The 23906-nt window shown below is 46.5% G+C and overlaps 1 protein-coding gene across 1 annotated transcript in view; it reads left to right on the top strand.

Moving 5' to 3' along the window:
* Positions 1-23906, top strand: part of LOC147711064 (protein-arginine deiminase type-3-like) — a 533984-nt gene that overhangs the window by 496630 nt on the left and 13448 nt on the right. Inside the window, exon 14 of the mRNA XM_086921887.1 lies at positions 23722-23798. Coding sequence (XP_086778013.1) covers positions 23722-23798 — 77 coding nt within the window. The remainder of the gene's footprint in view (positions 1-23721; positions 23799-23906) is intronic.

Genomic DNA, 23906 nt, shown 5'->3' with positions numbered 1-23906 from the left:
GGTACATAATCCATAACCAGAAATAATGGTTCCTGTGGAAACAATTTAGGCAATACACAATATTGAAATGCACAATGGCAATAAAATAGGGGTAGAAGGGATGTCAAAAAGAGAAGTGAGACCAAATACAATGTGATACTAGTACGTTCAAAATGTTTATATACATAAATCTTTACAGTTGTATTCAAGATAGGTGCGTAGTGTCCCCAAGTGAACTTAGAACTCATAACACAGTGCGTGACATTTTGTGACTTAGAAAAAATTCTTATGGATTTTATGTTCGCTATCTGGCCAATAATAATTCTTAAATAACTGTTAAAGGAGTGACGAAGGGATGAATTGTGGATCTTATTAGCTATAAATGAGTTCTTTTTCTCCTATTTTTAACCTGTCAAATTCTTGAAAATGTTAAATGTATTGTCTTTTATGATTGAAAAAATATCGAAATAAAGACTTTTTGATTTGATTTGACTTAGAAAAAAGGTTTCCATATTGACAAAGCAGACCCTTAATTTAGTACAAGATGAACACATCCATCTGATATGGTAATCGATACTGGTAAATGGTTTGCTTTCAGTATTGTTGACGGCATTTCAACCCCATTTGTGTAGGGGGTCTCTTCAGGACCTATCAATGCAGAGACATCTGAGGAAGGAAAAGACTGTCAAAGTGACAAAGGTGTGGGTTTATAGGGGAATAGTGTGGTAAGTAATTTAATTCTAGTAAATTAAGTTATAATCTTTAGAAATTATTCATTATTTTTAATTAAATTTTGCCTTTTAGTTCTGTAGCGGGTTGTGGGTTTATAGGGTAATAGGGTGGGAAGTAATTTATTTGTAATTAAGTCATTATTAATTTTTATTTATTGGTAATTATGATTAATTTATTTTTTAATTAATTATTAATTGGTTATTAATTTGTATTAATTGATTAATATATAATTATATTAATTGTATTAATTTTTTATTGGAGCGGGTTGTGGGTTTATAGGGGAATAGGGTGGGAAGTACATTAATTATAATACATTAATAAGAACAATTGGGTGTTGATAATTAATTTATTGTTCATTAATTATTAATTGGTAATTAAATGTTATTAATTAATTAATTGATAAATATATTACTTGTATTAATTTAGTTTAGGACTGGGTTTTGAGTTTATATGGGAATAGGGTGGGAAGTCATTTATTATAATTAAGTAAGCAATTTATTAAGATGTATTGGTATTGATAATTAATTTATTGTTAATTAATTATTAGTTGTTATCAATTGATTACTTGATAATTATATAAATTGTGTTAAATTTTATGCGGAGTGGGTTGTGTGTTTATTGGCAAATAGGGTGGGAAATAATTTATTGTTATTAAAGTAATTAGTAATTTTAATTTATTGGTAGTTATAATTAATTTATTGTTAATTTATTAATAAATCATTATTTAATTTAAAAAACTATTTAATTGATAAGTGTGTTATTTTTTACCTACGCTATCCAACTCTTTCCATACTGTTGCACTCTCTGGATTGGGAATAGTAATTTTTACACTTCCACTATCCAACACTTTCCCTGCTGTTGCACTTTCTGGAGTTGGAATAGCAATTATAACCCCTAGGCTATCCAACACTTCCCTACTGTTGCACTCACTGGAGTGGGAATAGTCATTTTCACCCCTACGCTATCCAACACTTTCCCTACTGTGGCACTCACTCAAGTGGGAATAGTAATGTTAACCCTTTCGCTATCCAACACTTTCCCTACTGTTGCACTCTCAGGAGTGGGAATATTAACTTTGACCACTACGCTATGCAACAATTTCCCTACGGTTGGGGATCACAGTCAACAGATGAACGGTTAGTTAAAATTAAATTAAAAAATAAATAAAACAACTTACCTCGCACGCACTGCATCTTTAACATGAGTGTCATTGGTTGTATTTATTTAATTTTAGCGAAACCATTGTCTGTCGACTTCCCCCTAACCCTGCCCCACCACACTACCACATTGCCACACCGCCTTTACCTGTGCCAGTTACCACTGCCTTTAAGCCCTTGTGAGGGGCTCAACATTTAAATATTGTTCGTTGTAGTGTTCAAAGAAAGGCAGTGGAACCAACCAATGATTTAAAAGTCTTCTAGGAGCTGCCAGGAGCGTTGCAGAACTCATCAGCTTTATCCAAAAGTGGTCCTAAGTCTCCGCATGGATTATATTGATGCTTCCGAGAGAAGCTGGAGTTGTTATCAAGCACTCCTAGAGCTTCTGCTTTTGCACAAAGGCACTAGAGTGTGGGGATTCCTGTTGATTGCTCCTAAAGCTGCATGTTAAAGGTGAAAGCAAGACCATTGCCCCCATTATATTTAACATATAATATTTATTGATCATACTAAAATTGACAACAAAATGTTATGTGGTTTAATGAGGGTGATTATAATATGGTATAAGCATCAAAGGGAACTAGCTATGAGATAGATGCTCCTAATGTATGTCTATACTGATGTTGGCGGACACAGTAGGTACAAAGGCGGGTCCTCGACTTTGACAAATGTGTGACTACAGCTCGGACCCCCACATGGAACTCAGGGGGCATTTTGCAGATACTATCTCAGAATGCAGCACTAGAGGAAAATATCCTCTATCACATATCGCACCTTAGCGCGTGCGGCACATAGTTTGTCTTTTTAAGCACCTTTTTTAGACCACCACCTAACTTATACACACTTAAGGCCCTGAAGAAAGCCATCCCACTAATGTGAATATGGCTGAAACATGTTGACCAATTAGGATATCGGAGTTACTTAAATACCTCCACAGATATCCGCCTCTCGTTTTTGATTACTGCCAAGGGCCCACACATTAGAATAGTTATTTTTTTGTCTCTTGGGACCCATTGGGCAGTTTTTAACACTCACTCACCTTCCCCGCACACTCACAGCGCAATAATCCGCTCCGCTGTATCCAGGCGTAGAAGCACACCCAAGGTGCATTCCGTGCCTTGGGTGGGGTCCGATAATGACGCATGTCACCAACTAGGTTGCTGAGTGAGGGTCTTCTATAAAACACACTGAGTTTTGCTCAGTACAGGCATAGATTAGGAGCATCTATCTGATAGCTAATTCTCTTTGATAGTTATACACGAACCCGGGGAAGTGAACTGGCTCCAGTAGCTTTTCCTCCCTCTCCCATTGATAGTTATGATTATAATATGGTGTCATCCATAATGATTTTCATGGTGTTGCATTAGTTTGGTATGTTCTATTTCTGATTTTTATTGATTTAGTGACACCCTCCCTAAGCCAGTAAACGTGCCTTATGATAACAGCACCCACTATTTTGTGTTTAGTATATGTGGGTGTACTGTGGTTTTAAGGTTCAGGTTTCAGTAGGATTGTGAACCATAGTAGGTGGGTGTCAACGTAGATATTTCCATCTGCCTATTTGTAAATTATATAAGTGAATTATTGTGCTGCAGTCATTAGAATGTGTAATAAAGTACTTTTCCCTTTTTTAAGAAAAAGCACTGACTGAATAATGATTTATCAAGTGCTGTATGTTGTGAACAAGTGAACTACTTTACGATCCCAGACCACCTCCCGAGTAGGCCTTGAACTGTTCTGCTTTGAAACCCTGAGAGAGTCAAGTGCTTCAACAGGGTACTTGATTCCCTGTAGATGGAATGTTGCAGACGTATTATGTAGAAAAAAACTCACATCCTTTTCAGCTAATAACCCACTTTCTTACAGATGTCTTTACAACATGACATCTTATGTGTGGCCATGAATGCATTTAGGTAAGTTATGGTTTGGTCTGTGAATCAGAACTGGCCAATTTCACAGTTTTTAGCTTTTGGTTAGTAACAATAATGTCATTGTGTGTTTTTTCAAGGAATACCTCATTCAGTATACAGAGGGATAATAATTATTTATATTTGCACTTTATTGTGGCAAGTGTAAGTGCCTCATGTCACAATGAGCCACTAGATGGGGCTACATGAACGTATTTTGTCGCCTCTCTTTTTAAGAGGGCTGAGTTGAGGAAACTTGATATACACACATGGCGGGTACATTTGTGTGTATATATATAGAAATATACATGCAACTACAGTAGACTTATTTGTGAGTCCGTCCATTCAATACGTATATGCACAGATTGTAAAGGGGTCCACTATAGCCCTCAAACTCATTTGCTTAGAAGTAGTACATTTCCTATAATTTACCAGCAAACCATATTCAAGCGTATACTGCTGTTTGTTCCCGAATCTTGATGTCGAGTAGTGCAAAACGTCGGTGCTTTTTATCTGCGCTGATTTTGCAAATTAAAATCTGGGGCGGGGGTTTATGAGGAAATGTAACATTCTCAGTTTCACGGCTCTGCGAGTGGGTAAAAATGTGTTCTGACATCTTGTATCTAAAATATATAGACTTTTACCCTTTGATACTTCTAAACCTGATTCTAAATGGGATTACCTACCTATAGAATATGGGTCGAGGATGAGGGTTTGCTAGACCGACCAGAAATGTTGTAATCGTAATGGCTTCAACATTGAACTCACCTCTCCATCTATATCACACAACAGATTTTCACCTGTGCACAAAGTGGTTTTCAGACCTTCTGGACTACATCGATTAGTATCAGTGTGAGAGGGGAGATCAGCCTCACATAATGTTCACTTAAAACCAGCGGTGGTTTTTTCACATGAGCGGGGGGAGCGTCCCCGCCCTGCCAGCTGCAAACAGCGCAGAAAAATAAAAATGGCAATGAAAAGATTTCATTGCCATTTTATTTTTTACCGTGATTCGTGCTGTACCAGCTAGCCTGCCCCTAGCCCAGAGACATAGGAGGCATGTCCGAATGGCAGCAGAGGACAGAAGCAGTGGCAGGCTGGATGCTCCAAAGTGCGCATATCACTTTGGACGGCTGTCCTGCGAAGTCCTAAGTGACATGCGCACTTGAAAGCTCTCCTCCTAGCTGTCTTAAACAGCTGGTTGGAGGCCAAGCACAGGCCTAAAGGGCCTATAGGAGTGTCCAGCCAGGACGCTCTAGCCAATCCTCGTGCAGCAGAGCGGTGCCATGATTGGTTAAGCAAGTCGGCTGTTCATGTGCTGCAGGAAAGAGGAAGATCGGGTCCAGCGTGAGGAGCGTGGTCCGGTAAGTGGCTTTTTTCTTTTATTTTTGTAATGTACATTTATATATTGTGGTGTATATTTCCTGTGTAGTGTATGTTCCAGCAGCGGTTTACCTGCCTTACCACTTGCGATAGCTGGCAGCCGCCACTCCTTACAAATAATCCAATCTCCATTGGAGGAGACGATCAATGTTGGTTTGTAAGATTTTTGATAACTGCCTTGAAATAAACCCAACCACAGCTCGCTCTCGAGTAAATACAGCTAATATTTTCCCAATTATAAAAGATAGAGATGACCTACTAGTAGATCTGATTACCTCATTAACAGTGTCATTTTAAGGATTTTGGGGGGTTTTGGTATGGCATATTTAAGGGGCCCCAGCCGGAACCGCTTAAAATGTTGTTTCCATTTACAGCTTAATTAAGCCCCATGATTGCCAATCAATATTGAATAATGCATTAAGGGTTGAGATTGAGAAATAAATCATAGGTGACACAGTGTGAAAGTTCACTTTCCCAAACCCCCCTTGAAAGGTGGGGACCCTGGGCAATTAACCACTTTACCCATGTCTTAAAAGGTCTTTGCTCATAAGGGCTCAGTGTCTCTGTACACATTAAGGCTGACTTTGCTATGTTTGAAGCACTAAGGGGCATTTTTACAAGATGTCGCAACGCGGAGCTGCGTCAAATTTGGCAGGGCCACGCTCCGACATTTCCAAAATGCAGGGATGCACTGCATTGACAAGAATAGGGTGCACCCCTGGGTTTTCCCTAGGACTTTCTCTAAAATTAGCTGCCTAACACCAATGCCATAGTGCAAGGGTGCCTGCGGTGCAGGGAATGATTGTTTATGTGCCGGAAGGTGTCCCTTCCTGCACATAAACAATCATAAACAGCATTTTTCTCTCTCTATGTGTGCTTCTGAATGCAGAACACATAGAACAAGCTAAAATGAAGAGAAATAAAAGTATTTCTCCTCGTTTTGCCATTCTAATGCCTGCTATTGAATGGCGCTCATTTTTGGTGCTGCTTCCGATTTACACATCCTTGTTAATCTCAGGCAGAGTAAAAAAGCAATGGGTGTTGTGGTAGAATGCCCACAGCAACGCCATTACACGCCCCTTTCACGCAAAGTGATGGGTGTAAAGGGGCCGTATTTACAAGGCGCAAAAAGCTGCAAAAAGTGACTCAAAGGTGCATTGTAAATAAGGAGAAGGGCATAGCGCTACCAGAACGTTACTAAAAGTAAGTTCTGGTGGCGCTATCCTCTTGTAACTATACCCCTCAGTGTTTCTTTAAGTTATTCAAAAATTTTCAAAGGTGCATGACCATTTGAAAATTAATTTGACAAGTAAAGTAGAAACTGTTGGAGAGTAGGATCTGCTTCTTATAGTTACCCCCACTTTTTGCTGATGTTTCAGTGTTTTTGACTTAGTCTGGCTGGGATGCTGCTATCCAGGACCCCAGCCTAGCTGCTTTCTCCTCTAAATTGATTGCATGTACTTTAGGTACACTCCAGGTTGGATTCTTGGGTACCCTTTAATAAGTCCCTGGTATATGGTATATTATGTACCCAGGGCATAGGTACCCCAGAGGCCTCCCAGGGACTGCAGCATGTATTGTGCCACCCCTGAGAGACCACTCAAACTGACACCACAGGTCTGCTACTGCAGCCTGTGTAAGGTGGTGCATGCACCCCTTACTTAAATATAGGTTCACTATATCTACCTTATATCACTGCACAAATAAACCTATCAGTCACCCCTATGGCAGGCCTTATCAATCCTGAAGGCAGGGTGCTGGGTTGTATGTGAGAGGGTGCCCATGCATGAGCAGAGCCCCTCTGCAGCCTTCGGAACCAATTTTCCGGGGTTGTTTGCGATGCAGCCAACCATATACTCTTAAGTGCATTATAACCCTTCGGTAAATGCTAACTTTAAAACAGCTGCATGGAAACACGTTGTATTTGGTGTCAAACACCTTGGAATCATACCTCCCCGCCAGTAACTGGCGGGAGAGGTATGATTCCACCCTCCTAAAGGGACATATGCGACACACCGGTACACCCGGTACCAGTTTTCTTGACCTGAGCATCACAAAATGGATGCTGCCAGCCACAGACACGCGTCTGCCCTTCTTCCGCTGAGCGGAGCTCGAGCAGGGGAGGTTGGACAATAGGCTGCCTGTCGCAGGGAGGTGTAACCACCTACCAGACAGGCTTTAGTGTATTGGGGCTCTTTGATGTCTGCACTGAAGGCACATTTGGTGTCCCTGTGCATAGTCCAGTTCAAATCGGTTGCAGGAGCCATTGGCTCCTTCTCTGGCATGAAACTGGACAAAGGATATGGGTGTAACCACTCCTTTGTCCTGACCCTCCCATATGTGGGTCCTCAGAGTTCGTCCCACCCCTCCCTTGGGTATAAAGTAGGAACCCCTGACTACAGGACTTTAGCTTTTACCTGGACTAAACTCTGCTACAGAAACCAAGTACTTTGACGATCTGTATGACGCTGGACGACTGAAGAATCTCCCTTGGAGTAAAGGAGTTACTCCCCTGCTAAGTAGGCACCAAAATGCATCTGACCGGCTTGCATCTCCCAAGCTCCTGAGGACTCCTAAGTTTTCTGCAACACAGGAGGTGGGTTCCCGAGGTCTCTGAGGTTGATCTGCACTCTCAGCAATTCTGAGGCGCGTATCCCCGGTGGGGACCGTGCAACCCGAAACCCTGTGCACCGTGCTCTTTTGCAGCAACATATGCTTTCCTGCAACCCCTGAAGCTGTGCTTTAGGCTACATGTAGTCCTGACCCCGAGCAGTGTTTCCACTGAAGATTTCTGGCCTACACTCCACAAGTGTTCCTTGGGCTGGTATTTTGTGATTTCTCTCGAGGTCCCTTCACGATCCCTGGTCCATTGGCCTGTGGGTCCCAGTGAAGGTAACTTTAACTTTACGTGGGCTTTCCTGGTTGCTTCAGATGTGCCCTGACTCTCTATTGATTGAAGAGGCCCCAGGACCTTGCTGGTCCTCATCGAAGCTGTTTTCCTCTGACCGCGTGGGTTGTTGTTGCCAAGATTTGTTGGTGTTCCATCCGTACGCTGACACCCCAGAACTCGACATCCTTTGTGGGAAAGCTCACCTCCGGACTTTGGTCGTACTCGATGTCTCCTGATCCCCATGGCTGCAGAGTCAAGCATCTCGTCAACTCACCTGAAGCACCCGACATCGGTGGGCATTCCTCTACCGATCCCCTGGTCACCAGACTCTGTCCCCTCTGCTTTCAGATTCTTTTCACTTTGAATCCAGGCTTGGATTTCACCGGACACTTTTCTTCTTCACGGCAGCAGCACTTTTCAGCATCACCCCATTGAAAACGACGAAGATTCCCAACATCACTTGACACCTATGCACCTGGCTTCCCTGGGTTGGGTAACACAAGTACTCCATTGCTCACAAAGGTGCTGGCCTTAGAACCTTCTATGTTTGAAAGGGTTTGTTCAAAGTCCTCCCCGAAGTGTCCTTAATCTTTAAAATTCCAACCGCGACTTTCCCATAGAGTTGTACTGAGCTCGCGCCTGTGTTCTCACGCTGCACCCGTCCTCCGTGGGTCCCTTGTGTTACTACCTTGGGTGGTTCCTTGGGGTCCCAGTGATTCTACGTGCTCTAGGCACTGTGTCTAGTCAAGTTGTGGCTGTTATTTTTTCTTTCTTAGTATATGGTTTGGTCTCCCCCAGGAGCCCACTGTGTATTGTGCTATTTACTGTCATTTACTGTCATTCTAGTGATTTAATACTGTATGCTTTGTTCTCTAATCTCATAAAGAGGTTAGTAGAGAGTGTTTAGTAATAAATACATATATTTCATATATTCCTTGTGTGGTTCTTCTATCATTTGGTCATTCAGGAGGTTCTGATCTGTTAAAACAAGCTGCTTTACATTCCGTCGAGACTTAGCCTGAAGGCTGCTTTCCATAGCTACCACTATGATAGCTTTCAGTAAAGGTTGTCTTAACCTAATCATCAATAAGGGTTGTTTCGACTGGTACAAGGTGCCCACTATAATTAGTGGTCAGCATATACCAGGCCAACTTCTCACAGAAACCTCCATGATATGATTTTGCTTAGCTAGCCTATCAGATTTTTTGCAATACATTCAAATAAGAGAAGTACTCTTGGATACCTTACAGTATTTCATATTTCGTTTAATGTGTTAATTTTCTGTTATGTTCCATATTTTATTCCTCTTTTCTGTCATAAAGTGGAGCTAAGTTGGGAGATTAAAATATACCATATTGACCCCTAGAACCACTCCCAAACTGTTAAAAGTAAATTAAGACAGACGTGAATACATTGAAAATGAATGTTACATAAACATGTTCCACAAATCAAATGTGTTCATTGTTTATGCATGGAACAGAAACAATATGCCCATAATGAGCCCCGCAATATTGCTCCAGTGCTGCTGGAATAATTTTCAGAGTGGGGGTGCTGCCATCAATGTTTCGTCACTGAAGTCATACAGATTGTGAATAATTGAAGTTTCAGGCAAAGAACAAGTGTAGCAAATGAACCACCCCTATGATAAGGGTGTGGCACACTTTGAAGCACGCAGTCACAAGTATATTACTAAAGCTTTATGTGGTAGTGCCCAATCATTTACCGACAGAACATTTTCATTCAAATGGCCACTGAGTTTGCACAGACTTTCAATTTTGCTGATAAAACTATGTAGCAAAAAAGCGATAGTGTGTGGAAAATGGATTTCACTAATATTTGTTGTTTGCACATCACCATGTGCCTTCATTTGTTTTTGTTTTTTTGAAAACAGATTTTATTGATAGATCACATAGAAATCGCAGAGCTCTGTTCCCCAGAGGCAACTGCCAATCAAGTAGATATACATAACGCATTGCAATCCATCATGTCTTTTACGTCAAAAACCATAACATGAATGCATTTAACAACCCTCCCTCCGGCCCCCCCAACACCCCCCAACCTCCAACCCTCCCGGATCCCTCCCCACCCGCACGGTTTCAACCAATGTCAGCAATTTGTGTACACACACCCATCGGCACAGCACGTTCAGACCTCCAATATCGGGTCCTGTTCTGGCGGAGGCTCGAGCCAAATGCCCCTGAAATCAGCCCAACGTTTCCAGATCTTATAATGTTTCCGAGGGCAGCCCCGGGCAAGAAATATGGGCTTCTCCATCCCCATACAAAAATCTAGCCCCCCTCTTCCACGCTACCAATGTCGGAGCCCTCGGGTCCTTCCACGCCTGTGCTATATCTCGTTTGGCCACTGTAAGTCCCAGTAACAATAAATGCCTCTTGTAGAGGTTTCCCCCACTCCATCTAACACATGCAGCAGTCCGAGGCGAGGCGTGTGGGGGGAGCACCCATCCAAGGACCTCATCCAAGCCATTCCAAACTCCATTCCAGAACCTGTCTATGTGGCCACAACTCCACACCGTATGAAAGAAGGTGCCCTCCACACATCCACACTTAGAACAGTTTTGGGATGCAATAAGGCCCGCCTGCCACAGCCTCCGCCAAGTGAAATATACCCTGTGCAGATATTTGAATTGGATCAACTTAAGGCGGACAGAAATGGCCGCTCCTCTGGGGCCTGCCAGAGCCTCATTCCAGTCCTTCTCTTCTAACGCCCCTACCTCTTCCTCCCAGGTCCCCTTCAATTTCTGCAAGTCGGAGGAGCAATGTATAACCAGGGATTGATATATGCGTGATATTTTCTTGGTATCAATGTCTCCCGTAAAGACCCGAGCCTCCAGTGGACTAAATTCCGGAAGAGATGTTAATCCCTCCAGATATGGGGCAATGGCATGTCCAAACTGTAAATAACGGAAGAACTGAGTGCGGGGCATGTGGTATTCTGCACTCAAGTCCTGGAACGACTTGAGCGACATCCCCGCCATGACATCTCCCAGTTTAGATATTCCGATATCGACCCACCCAGCAAAGCCCCGAAGGGCCGCCAGGTCAGGGAATCGGCCATTCAACCAGAGAGGAGTTTCTTCAGTCACGGTCTGCCACCACCCTATTCGCCACAGGGCTTGCCTCCAAACATCAAATACTACCTGTGTCACTGACGGCAGTGTCCTGCGCCTTTGCGTCGCGTACAGCAACGTGTGGAGTGTGTGGGGCTCCATAAGGAACCGCTCTAGCACATAGGCCGGGTCTCCCCTGTCCCCGTACCACTATTCATTTAATATGAGGAGATGCGAGGCTTGGTAGTATGAGCGGACATCGGACGACGCCAACCCCCAATGTACGTCGATCGGAAGCACATGCGTAACGTCACCCGGACCGACCACCCACCCATAGGAATTGGCCCAGAATCGAGTCCACTTGCGTAAACCAGGAGGGTGAGATAGGATAAGGTTGATTTTGCAACTGATAAAGTAGTCTAGGCAGAGCCACCATTTTAAAGATGGCCGACCTGCCGTATATCGTCAGTGGCATGCGGGACCATACTTTAATATCCGCCCGGGTCCGCTCCCAAACTGGCACCACATTGCGCTCCCAGGGTACTGCAGAGATCTCGGACAGGAACACCCCAAGATATTTAATGCCTCCCACTGCGGTCTACGATTGCCGGGCCATCCCCCAGCACCCAAAGGGTAGATTTGCGCGGATTGATATAGAGGCCCGACGTCTCACCAAAAATGTGTAAGATGCGCATAAGACGGGGCCCGACCTATTAAGGTCCATTAAGAAGAACAGGACATCGTCTGCATAGAGCACGATTCTGTCCGACAGATCGCGCTCCCACTCAAACCCCTGCATTTGCGCATCCACACGGACCCACGCAGCCAGCGGCTCCATGGCCAAGGCGTATAAGTAGGGCGAGAGGGGGCAGCCCTGCCTGGTTCACCTCCCTATGGCAAAGCTCGGGGACGGCACCCCCGCCACACGAACGGAGGCAGTCAAATCCGTGTAACGCAATCGCACATAGGACACAAAAACGGGCCCTAGATTCAGTCGGGGCAGGAGCGAGAACAAAGCGAATCGAACGCCCTGTCCATGTCGGCCAGGAAGAGAGCCGCCTGCACCCTAGTGGAGCGAGCCGCCGCCACCGCAACATGAGCCCGCTTAATATTATGCCGCGGCGCCCGGCGGGGCATGAAGCCAGCCTGGTCAGGGTGTATGAGATCAGTAATATATGGCAGTAGCCGATTGGCCAACGCCTTGGCCAAGACCTTGGCCTCCACATTTAAAAGAGAAATTGGGCGGTATGAAGCATGCTGCTCTGGGGGCGACCTGGTTTGTGAAACACCACCAGCTCAGCATGTCTCCAATCTGGAGGCAGGTAGTCACGTTCCCTAGCCTCTTCCACCACTGCTCTATAGCGTGCCCCAAGTTGTAATTGATTTTTTTTTTTTAATTCGCTGGGAAAGCCATTAGGGCCTGGGGCCTTACCTGTGTTCAATTCCTTCAAAGCAACACCCAACTCCTCCTCAGTCAGTGGAAAGTCGAGGCGGTCACTAGCCTCATCTGAAACCGCTCGCGGCGGCAGATCAGCTATAAACTTGTCAATCAGATCCGCTGAGATGCATTCATGTGGGGGATACAGATCGGCATAGTACGTCGCAAAGCTCTCCGCTAGCGCCCTAGGTTCTGTAATCAGGGATCCAGAGCAATCTACAACCCTCGAGAGGGCCTGAGCCTGAGTCAGGCCCTGACACAGTCTATGGAGCATTGTCGCTGATTTATCGCCCCATTGGTATATACGACTGCGGGTCGCCATCCACATCTGACGTGCCTCATCCAATAATAACGAGGCGTAAGATTGTTGAGCAAACAACAGCTGCCCCACTGTCTGGCCTTCACCCTCCAGGCTGCTGCGACGCTCAAAGTCCCTGATCTCCGTCTCGGCCCGATCCAGGTCCTCCCTACGCCTCTTCTTAGCCGCCGCACACCAAGCAATATCAATGCCCCTCAATGTGGGCGTCATGGCCTCCCATAAAGTCGTCTCATCCGCCACCGTCCCTACGTTTTCCGCCATGTAATGGCCGATGGCCTCCCTCATGTGTATTTGATAGTCTACCAGTTGCAGATGCCTTATGGAAAGGCACCACCGAAATGGCTGTCGCTGCCGATCTAGCCAAAGAGTAACGGTCGTTGGGGAATGGTCCGACAGTCCACGTGGCAGTATATCTGCGGTCTCAACCCTGCCCTGAGCTTCCATAGGGACAAATAAATAATCCAGTCTAGAGAAGGATTTATGGACTGCGGAAAGAAAGGTATACTCTCGCCGTGTACCATGTACATGCCTCCAGGTGTCCACCCAGCCCAGATTCCTGTTTCATATCACTGAACTTGGTCCCGCCGGCTGCCACTGTCCCCCCCCAGGCCTGTACCTATCTCGTGCACCGTCGACAACATTGTTCCAGTCACCACCCACTACTGCTAGTACATCAGGGATATCCGCCCACACCGCAATTATCTTTTCCACCAGAGACCACTGAAACGGGGGTGGGGCGTAGACGCAACCAAACACAACAGACTCCTCTCCCAGGGCACCCTGTACAAATATGTATCGACCCTGCGTATCCACCCATTGAGTGGTATGGGCGTATGGAACCCTACGATGTATAGAATGGCCACCCCTCTGTAGCCCCTAGGAAAGCCAGCATGGAAGACCTGAGTATAACCATTTCTTTGGAGGCAAAGGGTCTTGTTACCTAAAAGGTGCGTCTCCTGTAGCATTACCACATCCGCCCCCACTCATTTGGCCTGATTTAAGACCGCCCGCTTAATCTTGTCTAATACTCCCCTCACATTCCAACTGAGGACACGTAGTGTGCCCCTGGGTCCATCGGCCCCATCATCCAGATCGGCTATAAACTTGTCAATCAGATCCGCTGAGATGCATTCATGTGGGGGATACAGATCGGCATAGTACGTCGCAAAGCTCTCCGCTAGCGCCCTAGGTTCTGTAATCAGGGATCCAGAGCAATCTACAACCCTCGAGAGGGCCTGAGCCTGAGTCAGGCCCTGACACAGTCTATGGAGCATTTTCGCTGATTTATCGCCCCATTGGTATATACGACTGCGGGTCGCCATCCACATCTGACGTGCCTCATCCAATAATAACGAGGCGTAAGATTGTTGAGCAAACAACAGCTGCCCCACTGTCTGGCCTTCACCCTCCAGGCTGCTGCGACGCTCAAAGTCCCTGATCTCCGTCTCGGCCCGATCCAGGTCCTCCCTACGCCTCTTCTTAGCCGCCGCACACCAAGCAATATCAATGCCCCTCAATGTGGGCGTCATGGCCTCCCATAAAGTCGCCTCGTCCGCCACCGTCCCTACGTTTTCCGCCATGTAATGGGCGATGGCCTCCCTCATGTGTATTTGATAGTCTACCAGTTGCAGATGCCTTATGGAAAGGCACCACCGAAATGGCTGTCGCTGCCGATCTAGCCAAAGAGTAACGGTCGTTGGGGAATGGTCCGACAGTCCACGTGGCAGTATATCTGCGGTCTCTACCCTGCCCTGAGCTTCCATAGGGACAAATAAATAATCCAGTCTAGAGAAGGATTTGTGGACTGCGGAAAGAAAGGTATACTCTCGCCGTGTACCATGTACATGCCTCCAGGTGTCCACCCAGCCCAGATTCCTGTTTCATATCACTGAACTTGGTTCCGCCGGCTGCCACTGTCCCCCCCCAGGCCTGTACCTATCTCGTGCACCGTCGACAACATTGTTCCAGTCACCACCCACTACTGCTAGTACATCAGGGATATCCGCCCACACCGCAATTATCTTTTCCACCAGAGACCACTGAAACGGGGGTGGGGCGTAGACGCAACCAAACACAACGGACTCCTCTCCCAGGGCACCCTGTACAAATATGTATCGACCCTGCGTATCCACCCATTGAGTGGTATGGGCGTATGGAACCCTACGATGTACAAGAATGGCCACCCCTCTGTAGCCCCAGGAAAGCCAGCATGGAAGACCTGAGTATAACCATTTCTTTGGAGGCAAAGGGTCTTGTTACCTAAAAGGTGCGTCTCCTGTAGCATTACCACATCCGCCCCCACTCATTTGGCCTGATTCAAGACCGCCCCCGCTTAATCTTGTCTAATACTCCCCTCACATTCCAACTGAGGACACGTAGTGTGCCCCTGGGTCCATCGGCCCCATCATCCAGGCCCGACATCAAAGACCTTCCGTACCAAAGAGCCACGTACGCGCCATGTGTGCACACACTCAGCCACCACTGCGACATCACCAGGACCGTGCATCCCCCCGTTTCAACATCAAACGTTCCCCCGTGACCCCTACCCCCTCCCCCAGCCCATACCTCAAAGAACAGTGAAGCACCTGTCTCGGTGTAGCAGAGTCTCCACCCTCAACTTGAGGTTGGTGACCCTCCACCCCAATGGATCCCCATAGAACTACCCATCCCCCCAAAAAACTTTCAACTACCAACCCACAACTAGGGGGTCCCCCCGCCCGTAGGTATCCCTCCCCCACCCCAGTCACCCATGAGGCACTCACAGAAACACTCAGGCGCCTCCAACACGCTACCCCTCCAACTTTGACGGAGCCCCAACTCCTCCCAGTGCAGGACCCATAGTCCATGGAGGCGAAGGCAAAACAGAAACAAAGGCATCAACCTCATGTCATTCTAAGTATTCAGGTGCCTTTAAACTGTTTCCTGGCCGCGCCCGCCTCCATCTCCGAGGCCGCACGTGACACAGACTGCTGCCGTGACCTGGACTTCCAATTGTCGGTGCGCCGTGCTTCCAGGGGGGGGGGCGCGCCTGTGGCCCACCATGGGAGGAGTCTGAGTCCAACCCCGGAGGCGTATGCACCCTCACCGGTACAGTTTCGTCGGTCCAAGTAAATACCTCCTCCGGGGAGTCAAAAAAGTGCATGCGGGATTGTTACACGACCTTCAGCCGGGCTGGATACAGGAGAGCGTACTGTATTTTCAAATTACGCAGCCGGGCCTTGGCCGCCGTAAATGACTGTCGTTGTTACTGCACCAAGCGGGTGTAGTCTGGAAAGATTAGGACACAATGGTTTTCATATAGCAATGATTCCTTCACTCTGGCCTGCTTGAGAATCATGTCCCTGGTAATTTAGGAGTTTAGCGATCACTGGCCGCGGTTGTGCCCCTACTGGCAGCTTGTACATGAGAGCCCTATGTGCCCGCTCAATTACAAAGCAACGGGATAGAATGTCAGGTGGAAGCCAACTCTCGAGCCACCGCACCAGGAAGCCCTCCATGTCCCCCTTCTTACAGCCCTCTGGCAGGCCAACAAAGCGGAGGTTATTGCGGCTGGCGCGCCCTTCAGCATCCTCCACCAGAAGCGCCAGGCCCTTCTGAACAGATTCCATGCTGGCCACCTTGCGCTTAGGAGTGGTCACGTCATCCTCCACTCCCGAGATGCGTGTCTCGGCCTCAGTGATGTGAGAGACTGCATTCCGCAGATCCTGGCGTAGCAGGGTGACATCCAAGCCCACCGCCCCTATTTTTGCATCCAAAATGTCTCGGGATTATGTGATGGCCGCCATAAGGGCCGCATTGTCCGGACCTGCATTCTGAGGTCCATTGGAGGCCCCCGCGTTTCCACTGGGCCCAGTGAATTTGTCTATCGGGCCATGTTTAGGGGCTCCTCCACCACCAGCACCGCGTGTCATGGCCGCCCAAGTGGCCCCGCTCAGAGGCCCGCCGGCTGAACCCACCAGATAGTAGCTAGCAGGTCTGCCCCAGCGCCCACCGCGGCCCGATCCGACCGCCGATATGTCGGGCCCAGAGCCCCTCGGCCACGTCCACGGCCAGGGACACGTCCTGTCTGGTCACTCCAATCCACGGGCCACTCTCACTCCATCAACTGCCTGTGTGGACCCCTGCGAATCACCGTTCCACCATCAATCACAAACAGAAGCAGGGCAGATATCGCAGCAACTGGCCTCCAGTGACCAATGTCCCCTCACCCGCAAGGAGGCAATCTGAAATAGATCCAAGGGGGGCCCCGTCCACTCCTGCCACAGCTATCGCCGCGGCTCGACCTAGCCGCCGTGTATCCCGCCCCAGCCCTTCACCGGACACTGACCACCAGTCCTTCCCTCACTGCAACGCCATGGGGGCACTGCACACCTCCTTACCGTGGACGTCGCTGGGTCCACGCCATTCGGGCCAGTCCGCCTTCAGTGCCAGGGTCAGGCAGATCTCCGAAGGAGCGCTCCATGCACCAGCCCCCACCTCACCGTCCGGGTCGGATGACCCAACTGCGTCCGTGCACCCGCGACTGGGGCCCGTCAGCCCGTGGGTTCCACTCCGACAGCGGGGGTTGCCCCTTGGGAGGATGTATCAGGGGCCGCAATGGTCTAGCAACGGCCCCCTGCAAGTGCTCGCTAGGACCAAGCCCCCAAAGCCTCCTCGAGTCCAACGCCGGGCCTTGCGAAAATCGAGGTCCCCGGCTCTGTCCAAGGGCGCAGGCCGCACTCTCTTCTGCTGTCTCCCAGAGGGTCACGCGATGTTCCAGCATTGGGGGGCCCCCAGCGAGCCGCCCACTCCGCGAAGGAAGGTCCCACTGCAGGATCGATGGCGGGAGAGCTGCCCTGCACCGAGGGGATCACCTCCTCTCCAGGGCCCGACTGTGTCTCACCTCCCCGCCGCTATGTTGCAGCGCCGATCCAGCAGGCAACGGTCACTCATGCCGGTGGGGACCCCAGGCACCCCCAAACAGCTCAGTGTCCAGCACAGTCCTCCATCGCTGCCGCGGGCCCGCCACTCTATGTCTGTGCCCCGGGGGCTGCCGCACTCCTCAGGCCGGGGTCGCCAAACTCGGCGCCCCAGCTGCTGCAGACCACATAGGCCTCTTCGCTGGAACTCACCGTCTACAGGCCCCCGGGACACCAAAGCAGCTGAAAAGTCACTGGCGGGGGCCTGCAAACCTCCGGTACAGGATACCACCCTCGGGGTAACTGTGGGGTGGGTAAAGCAGGATCGTTCGGCGGATAAGCGGCTGGCGGGAACGGAGCTCAGCTAAGCTGCGTTCGCCATGCTGGCCATCCAAGCCACGCCCCCCACCTTCATTTGTTTTGATCGAATTAAAATCTATGCTTCCATCATACCTCAGAATTACTGCAAAGTGCTTAATATGTACTTTCCTAACTGCTGACATATTCTGAATAATTTGTACAGTTCATTTACAGGTGTATAAATGCTGGTGTGTTTTAGAAAAAGCATTGCCACCCAACTGACATGACGAATTTGTTGGAAGATCTCACAGCACTTAATATTCATCTCATCAATTCAGGGCCTACCCATAGGGCAGGACATTTACTCTACCCTTTATTGTCGAATCTCCCTTCACTCACCTGGATGGATACCATCCCTGTATGCTGGTCAGACCATTTTTTAATTAAATTCAACCTTACACTACTTAGTACCGCCACTGACCAAAGCATGTTATTGCCCTCATTAAAAAAGAAAAATTGGAAATCCTTAGACGTCTCTAAACTTAATGTGGAACTTAACATATACCCGCCTAATAAAAACCAAAATATGGAAAGCATTGCTATGGCCACTCAAAATGGCTTACAAATGTGGCAGAGTCCTGTCTACCCACCACTAAGACCAAGGGTAATTTACATCGTCCCCCGGCCCCATGGTTTAATGATTCTCTTAAGGAGGAAAAAACAAAATGCAAGGCACTTGAAAGAGGATGGCGTAGAGATTTCGATCCTGATAAAAAAAACAGGTATCATACAGCTATAAATCTCTACCACACTGCATGTAAAAAAGCATGCGCCACATATGTAGCCACTACCATTATAGGAGCTGCAAATAAAGCCAAAACACTGTTTAATACAGTCAAGGACCTTGCGGGGGCTCAAACTACTGCTCCAACACGACCTTTAAATATGAAGCAATGCCAGGATTTAGTCCAATTTTTCTCCGATAAAATCGACAAACTAATCATCGAAATAGACAAAAACACTCTGGACACTGCCTCTAAGGAAGAGTGGGAGTATACTCCGAACATAAATCACACCCTTCAAAAATGGCCACCCATTACAACTGATACTCTTATCTCCATTATGAAAAGGATCAAATCTGGCTCTCCACAGGATCCTATCCCCATCAACATAATAAAATTATTAGATACGCCCGCCCTCAAAATCATTGCAGACACCTTAAACTCATCTCTAGAGCTTTCCACAGTACCCACTATATGGAAACATGCTATAGTGACTCCACTGCTGAAAAAACCTAAAGCAGATCCGGATAAATTGGCCAATTATAGGCCAATTTCACTTCTTCCAGCTTTTTCCAAATGCTTGGAAAGACATGTGCACTGAGCCCTGACTCTTTTCTCAAAGGAGAATGCCCTTCTTCATCCCACCCAGTCAGGATTCCGAGCGGGTTTCTCTACGGAAACTGCCCTATTGGGTATTTCTGAAACTATTAGGAAACTCCTCGATGATGGGCAGACGGTTGTGCTTATTTTACTTGATTTAAGCGCAGCCTTTGATACTGTGTCGCATAAAAGACTACTCGCCCTGCTGGAAAAAAATGGAATCTGTGGAAATGCACTGCAATGGATTAGATCTTTTCTGAGTCAACTGACTTTTCAAATAGCATCGGCTGCTGCATGCTCGGGTAATTTCAATTCCCCTCATGGAGTACCTCAGGGCTCCATCCTTAGCCCGCTCTTTTTCAATCTCTATCTTAGACCCCTAGCGGATCTTGTGGAAAAAGCGGGTCTTACCTTCATGTCGTATGCAGACGATTCTCAGATTGTCTTTTCATTGTCTGAACCCCAAACATCATCTTCATCTCTCCTTAAAGATGGCCTGCTGTCCATCTTCAACTGGATGACAACTAACCAGTTGAAATTAAATGGAGACAAGACGGAGTTTCTCCTTCTGGGCAAGCAGCCAGAGCTCTGGAGCTCATTACATTGGCCTGCCCAGATGGGTAATCTCCCTATACCAGTACCTCATGCAAGAAATTTGGGAGTAATCCTGGACAATTCACTGTCCATGAAACAACAGGTTAACAAAGTAGTGGGCCTCTGCCTTACTATCATGAGGTGGCTCAAGAAGATCCTTTGGATGCTGCCTAGCCCCATGCAGAAAACGGTTGTCAATGCCTTAATTACATCTCGGCTTGACTACGGGAACATCCTGTATCTAGGTGCAAATAAGGCAGTTACAAAGAGACTGCAGCTTGTTCAAAATGCGGCTGCCCGACTCCTTTGTAGCATACCTAAGAACAGCAGCGTGTCCCCCTACCTGCGCGAGCTGCACTGGTTGAGGGTTGAGAATCGTATTAGGTTTAATGCCTTAAACTACATGTTTTAAATCAAAGCAGGTACCGCTCCCAAATACCTTCAGGCACTGGCTTTTCCCTACATGTGTCTTGTGTCTTGTATCTTGTAAAGCGCACTGCTGTCCTGAGGCGTCGTGGCGCTGTAGACCGCTGGGGAACCCGTCCAGCTATCCCTGTGAGATGGTCCCTACTGGGTATCTCCAAGGTGAAACCAGGCATCCCCGGTGCATGTGGGGGGCCGTTGTAGAGATGAGGCAAGCTAATGCCCAGAGTTGCCGAGTGTGATCCCTGGTTAGAGTAGGCACCGAGGCGAGAATTATCGAGTCCGCTGACTCTGGTCCACGACCCTGCCGCGTTGGGAATTGAACCCTGGTCCCGGGCCGTTCTTTGCTTCTGGGTCTGCCGCCTCTAACCAGTGAGCCACACCACTCCACTCCTAAAAGAAACCTACGATCTATATCAGCGGAAAAATTCTGTGTACCCAGATTCAAGCTGGCCAGGATGGGAGGAAGATCTTTTGCCCACCAGGGTCCCTCCATCTGGAACACACTCCCAATCCACATACGAAAGGAACAAAGTCTTCTCAGGTTCTGAAAGGAGATAAAGACCTGGTTGTTCGACCAGTAACCCTGAACGACCTCTGCTGTATACTCCATCTATCGTGCTGTGTTCTTAGGCGCCGGGAAACCCTTTTTGGGTAGCTGTTTGCGCCATATAAGTTTATAAAATAAAATAAATAAAATAAATACTGCCTTTCCTTTCACACTCCCTGTACCCCTGCAAGATTGTCACATAGTTCACTTTACAAAATCTTGTCACTTTGCCATCAGAAAAAGAAAAGTAAACACCAATCTTCATATCAAAAGAAGAAGCGGAAATTTGATAGAGGACATAACCTGAAATTTGACCTCTGTCTTTAACTGCACAGCAGATGGGACACAATGAAAACAAAAGTTAAAAACATCATTATAGCTTATTCACCTTCCAAACGCCAGCATTATCATTCTGGGGGTGCTGCAGAACTCCCGTACTTTCATTGTCTATGTATTGCTCATGATTTAGTGCAGTGCTCCATTATGTGACCTAATACAACATGGCCTTTTTTATCCTTATTTGAATTTTAACATCAAATAAAAAAATTGCAGAAACTAAAAACAATAACTAACATGATTGATTAAAAAATAAAAGGACATCAGAATTACTTTGGATGCTCTAATTAAGCACTTCACTTATTATTATATGTAAACAGATTATATTTATGTCAATGTGTATATTTATATTCTCCAGTGATTCGATCTGGGTTTTGACAGCGTAGCGGTCAAACGGACCTGTTGCTTACAACATACAAAGATTGGGCTTTGGATTTGCTTCTTTCAACTATTGGCATTCTTCAATAAACCTCTTTCAGCCATTGGCTTAAGACTTTGGGGGAGATTTACAAACATTTTGCACTCGGTTTGCATCACAAACATTACGCAACCAGTAGAATATGTTTATTTTGTTATTTACTCACCAGTGCAAACCTGTTTACTAGAATAAGATGCAGATCTCCGTTTACCCCTGCGCTGGCGCTAACTTTAGGCAGGTTGCTGTTTCTATGTCTGCTGCATAAGGCAGCACACATGGAAACAGCACAAATGAGGAGAAATAAATCATTTCTCCTTGTTACCCCTGTTTAAGAACAGGTTTTCCCTGGTCTTAATGTTGGCGCTGCCTCCGATTTACGCCGCCCTTGTAAATAGGAGGCAGCATCAAAATCAATGGGCGTTGCGGTGGAACACCCACCACAACACCCATTGCTCTCTCCTTTCGCGCTAAGTATAGTGTGAAAAGGTGCCTTACTTACAAGGCAGCGTGGGCTTAACGCTGCCTTGTAAATAAGGCGAGGCCCTTATCGCCATCACAAAGTGACGTCGCGGTGGTGATAGGGTCTTGTAAATATGCCTGTGTGCCCTTGTACATCAGATAAATCACTGGTATTTCAGAGTTAAAATATCCTTAATCTGCATTGTAAAAATAATTTTACTCGCTCTTATTAGTTATTGGGTGAATCATCAATAAGTAAATTACTAGTGTTCGGCAGTGCCGCTCTGTTTTGTCATCACACTGAATTGTCTCATGTTATTTTAAAAATATTTGTCTTTTTCTTCTTCTTTTCCTTTTTCTTTCTTCTTTCTTCTTTCTTTCTTCTTTCTTGTCTTCTGTCCTCTTTCCTTTTCTCTTTCGCCTTTATCGTTCTGTTTTTTAAATAATGATGCCACTCATGGGTTCCTATGATTCCCTAATGCCACTTTGTTTCTTGATTTTTATTCTTGTTTTACGAGATATGCGTTGTGGCAATTTATTGGCTATTATTTCATATTCTGATGAGTTTGTGGATCTTTCCTTATTTTTCATATTGGTATCATTATGAACTGTACCTAACTGTTTTTATCTTCTTAAAATCTTAATAAAACTATTGAACTTAAAAAAAAATATTTGTCTTGTATCATCTACTGGAATGGCAATTGCTTTTAGCAATCTTTGAAGAATAAAAATGGGAGTGAGCCTCGCCTTAATTAAACCTGCAACCTTCAAAACTATTTCCATCAGGTCATAAGCCACGCCTTTAAGTGCTTACGGTGAGAAGTTATTAGGCCCAGCCCTGACGAAACCCACACATCAGCTGCCATGTAACGGTGGGTGTGGGTTTTTTGAGTTTGGAAGTTATCACCATAGCTTTCATTCATATAAATGTTTGTTTATGAAACACATTATCAATAAAATAGGTGCATTGCTACAAGGAAGGGTGTCCCTGGTGACGCTTTTGATGGTCACTGGGTGCCGAAATTTCATCTGGGCGAACAAAAGCGTAATTTGTAATTACAAGCATGAAACAGAGTTATTTTCAGGCTCGTGTATTGATCTGGAATTACCCTGTACACTCAGCGAACACAGGACAATTGCATAAACATGACACAGTTCGTCATCCTGGTGACTCAGATGTTGCCCTGCGAGAGGTCACCTTGCCGCTTGTTTTCCTATTATTACCATAACTAACCCGTGCAAAAAGTCTTGCCTTCTCTAAATAATTCATTTGTGATATATTGCACACTATATATAGGTAACCTAACTAAGCCATACGACTACTTTTGAAAGGTAGTGGTCGCGTGGATTACTTTATGGAGTTTTTCCAAATGTTTCTTTAATAAACATAAAGTATATTTTTCTTTACAAAATAGGTAACACTTTTCATGCTCAGTCAGCAATTCCAATGCTACAGTAAATTAATTATTGTTTTCCTCGTTATTAGGGCTGAAGGCTCCACAGAGAACCATAGATAACATCTTATGTGATGAGAAGATGCGGGTGGAATGCCATTACGTGCAGGTAGGGGGCAGCACGTCAATGTGATTATTACTTGCGCCAGCCACGTCAACGCTGGGAAATGACACATCCACTCACTAGGCGTCCTACAAATGCATTTTAATGGCCAAT

Source organism: Lissotriton vulgaris, chromosome 5 (assembly GCF_964263255.1).
Source record: "Lissotriton vulgaris chromosome 5, aLisVul1.2, whole genome shotgun sequence".
Lineage (NCBI taxonomy): Eukaryota > Metazoa > Chordata > Amphibia > Caudata > Salamandridae > Lissotriton > Lissotriton vulgaris.
This window is presented reverse-complemented; position numbering and strand designations above follow the sequence as displayed.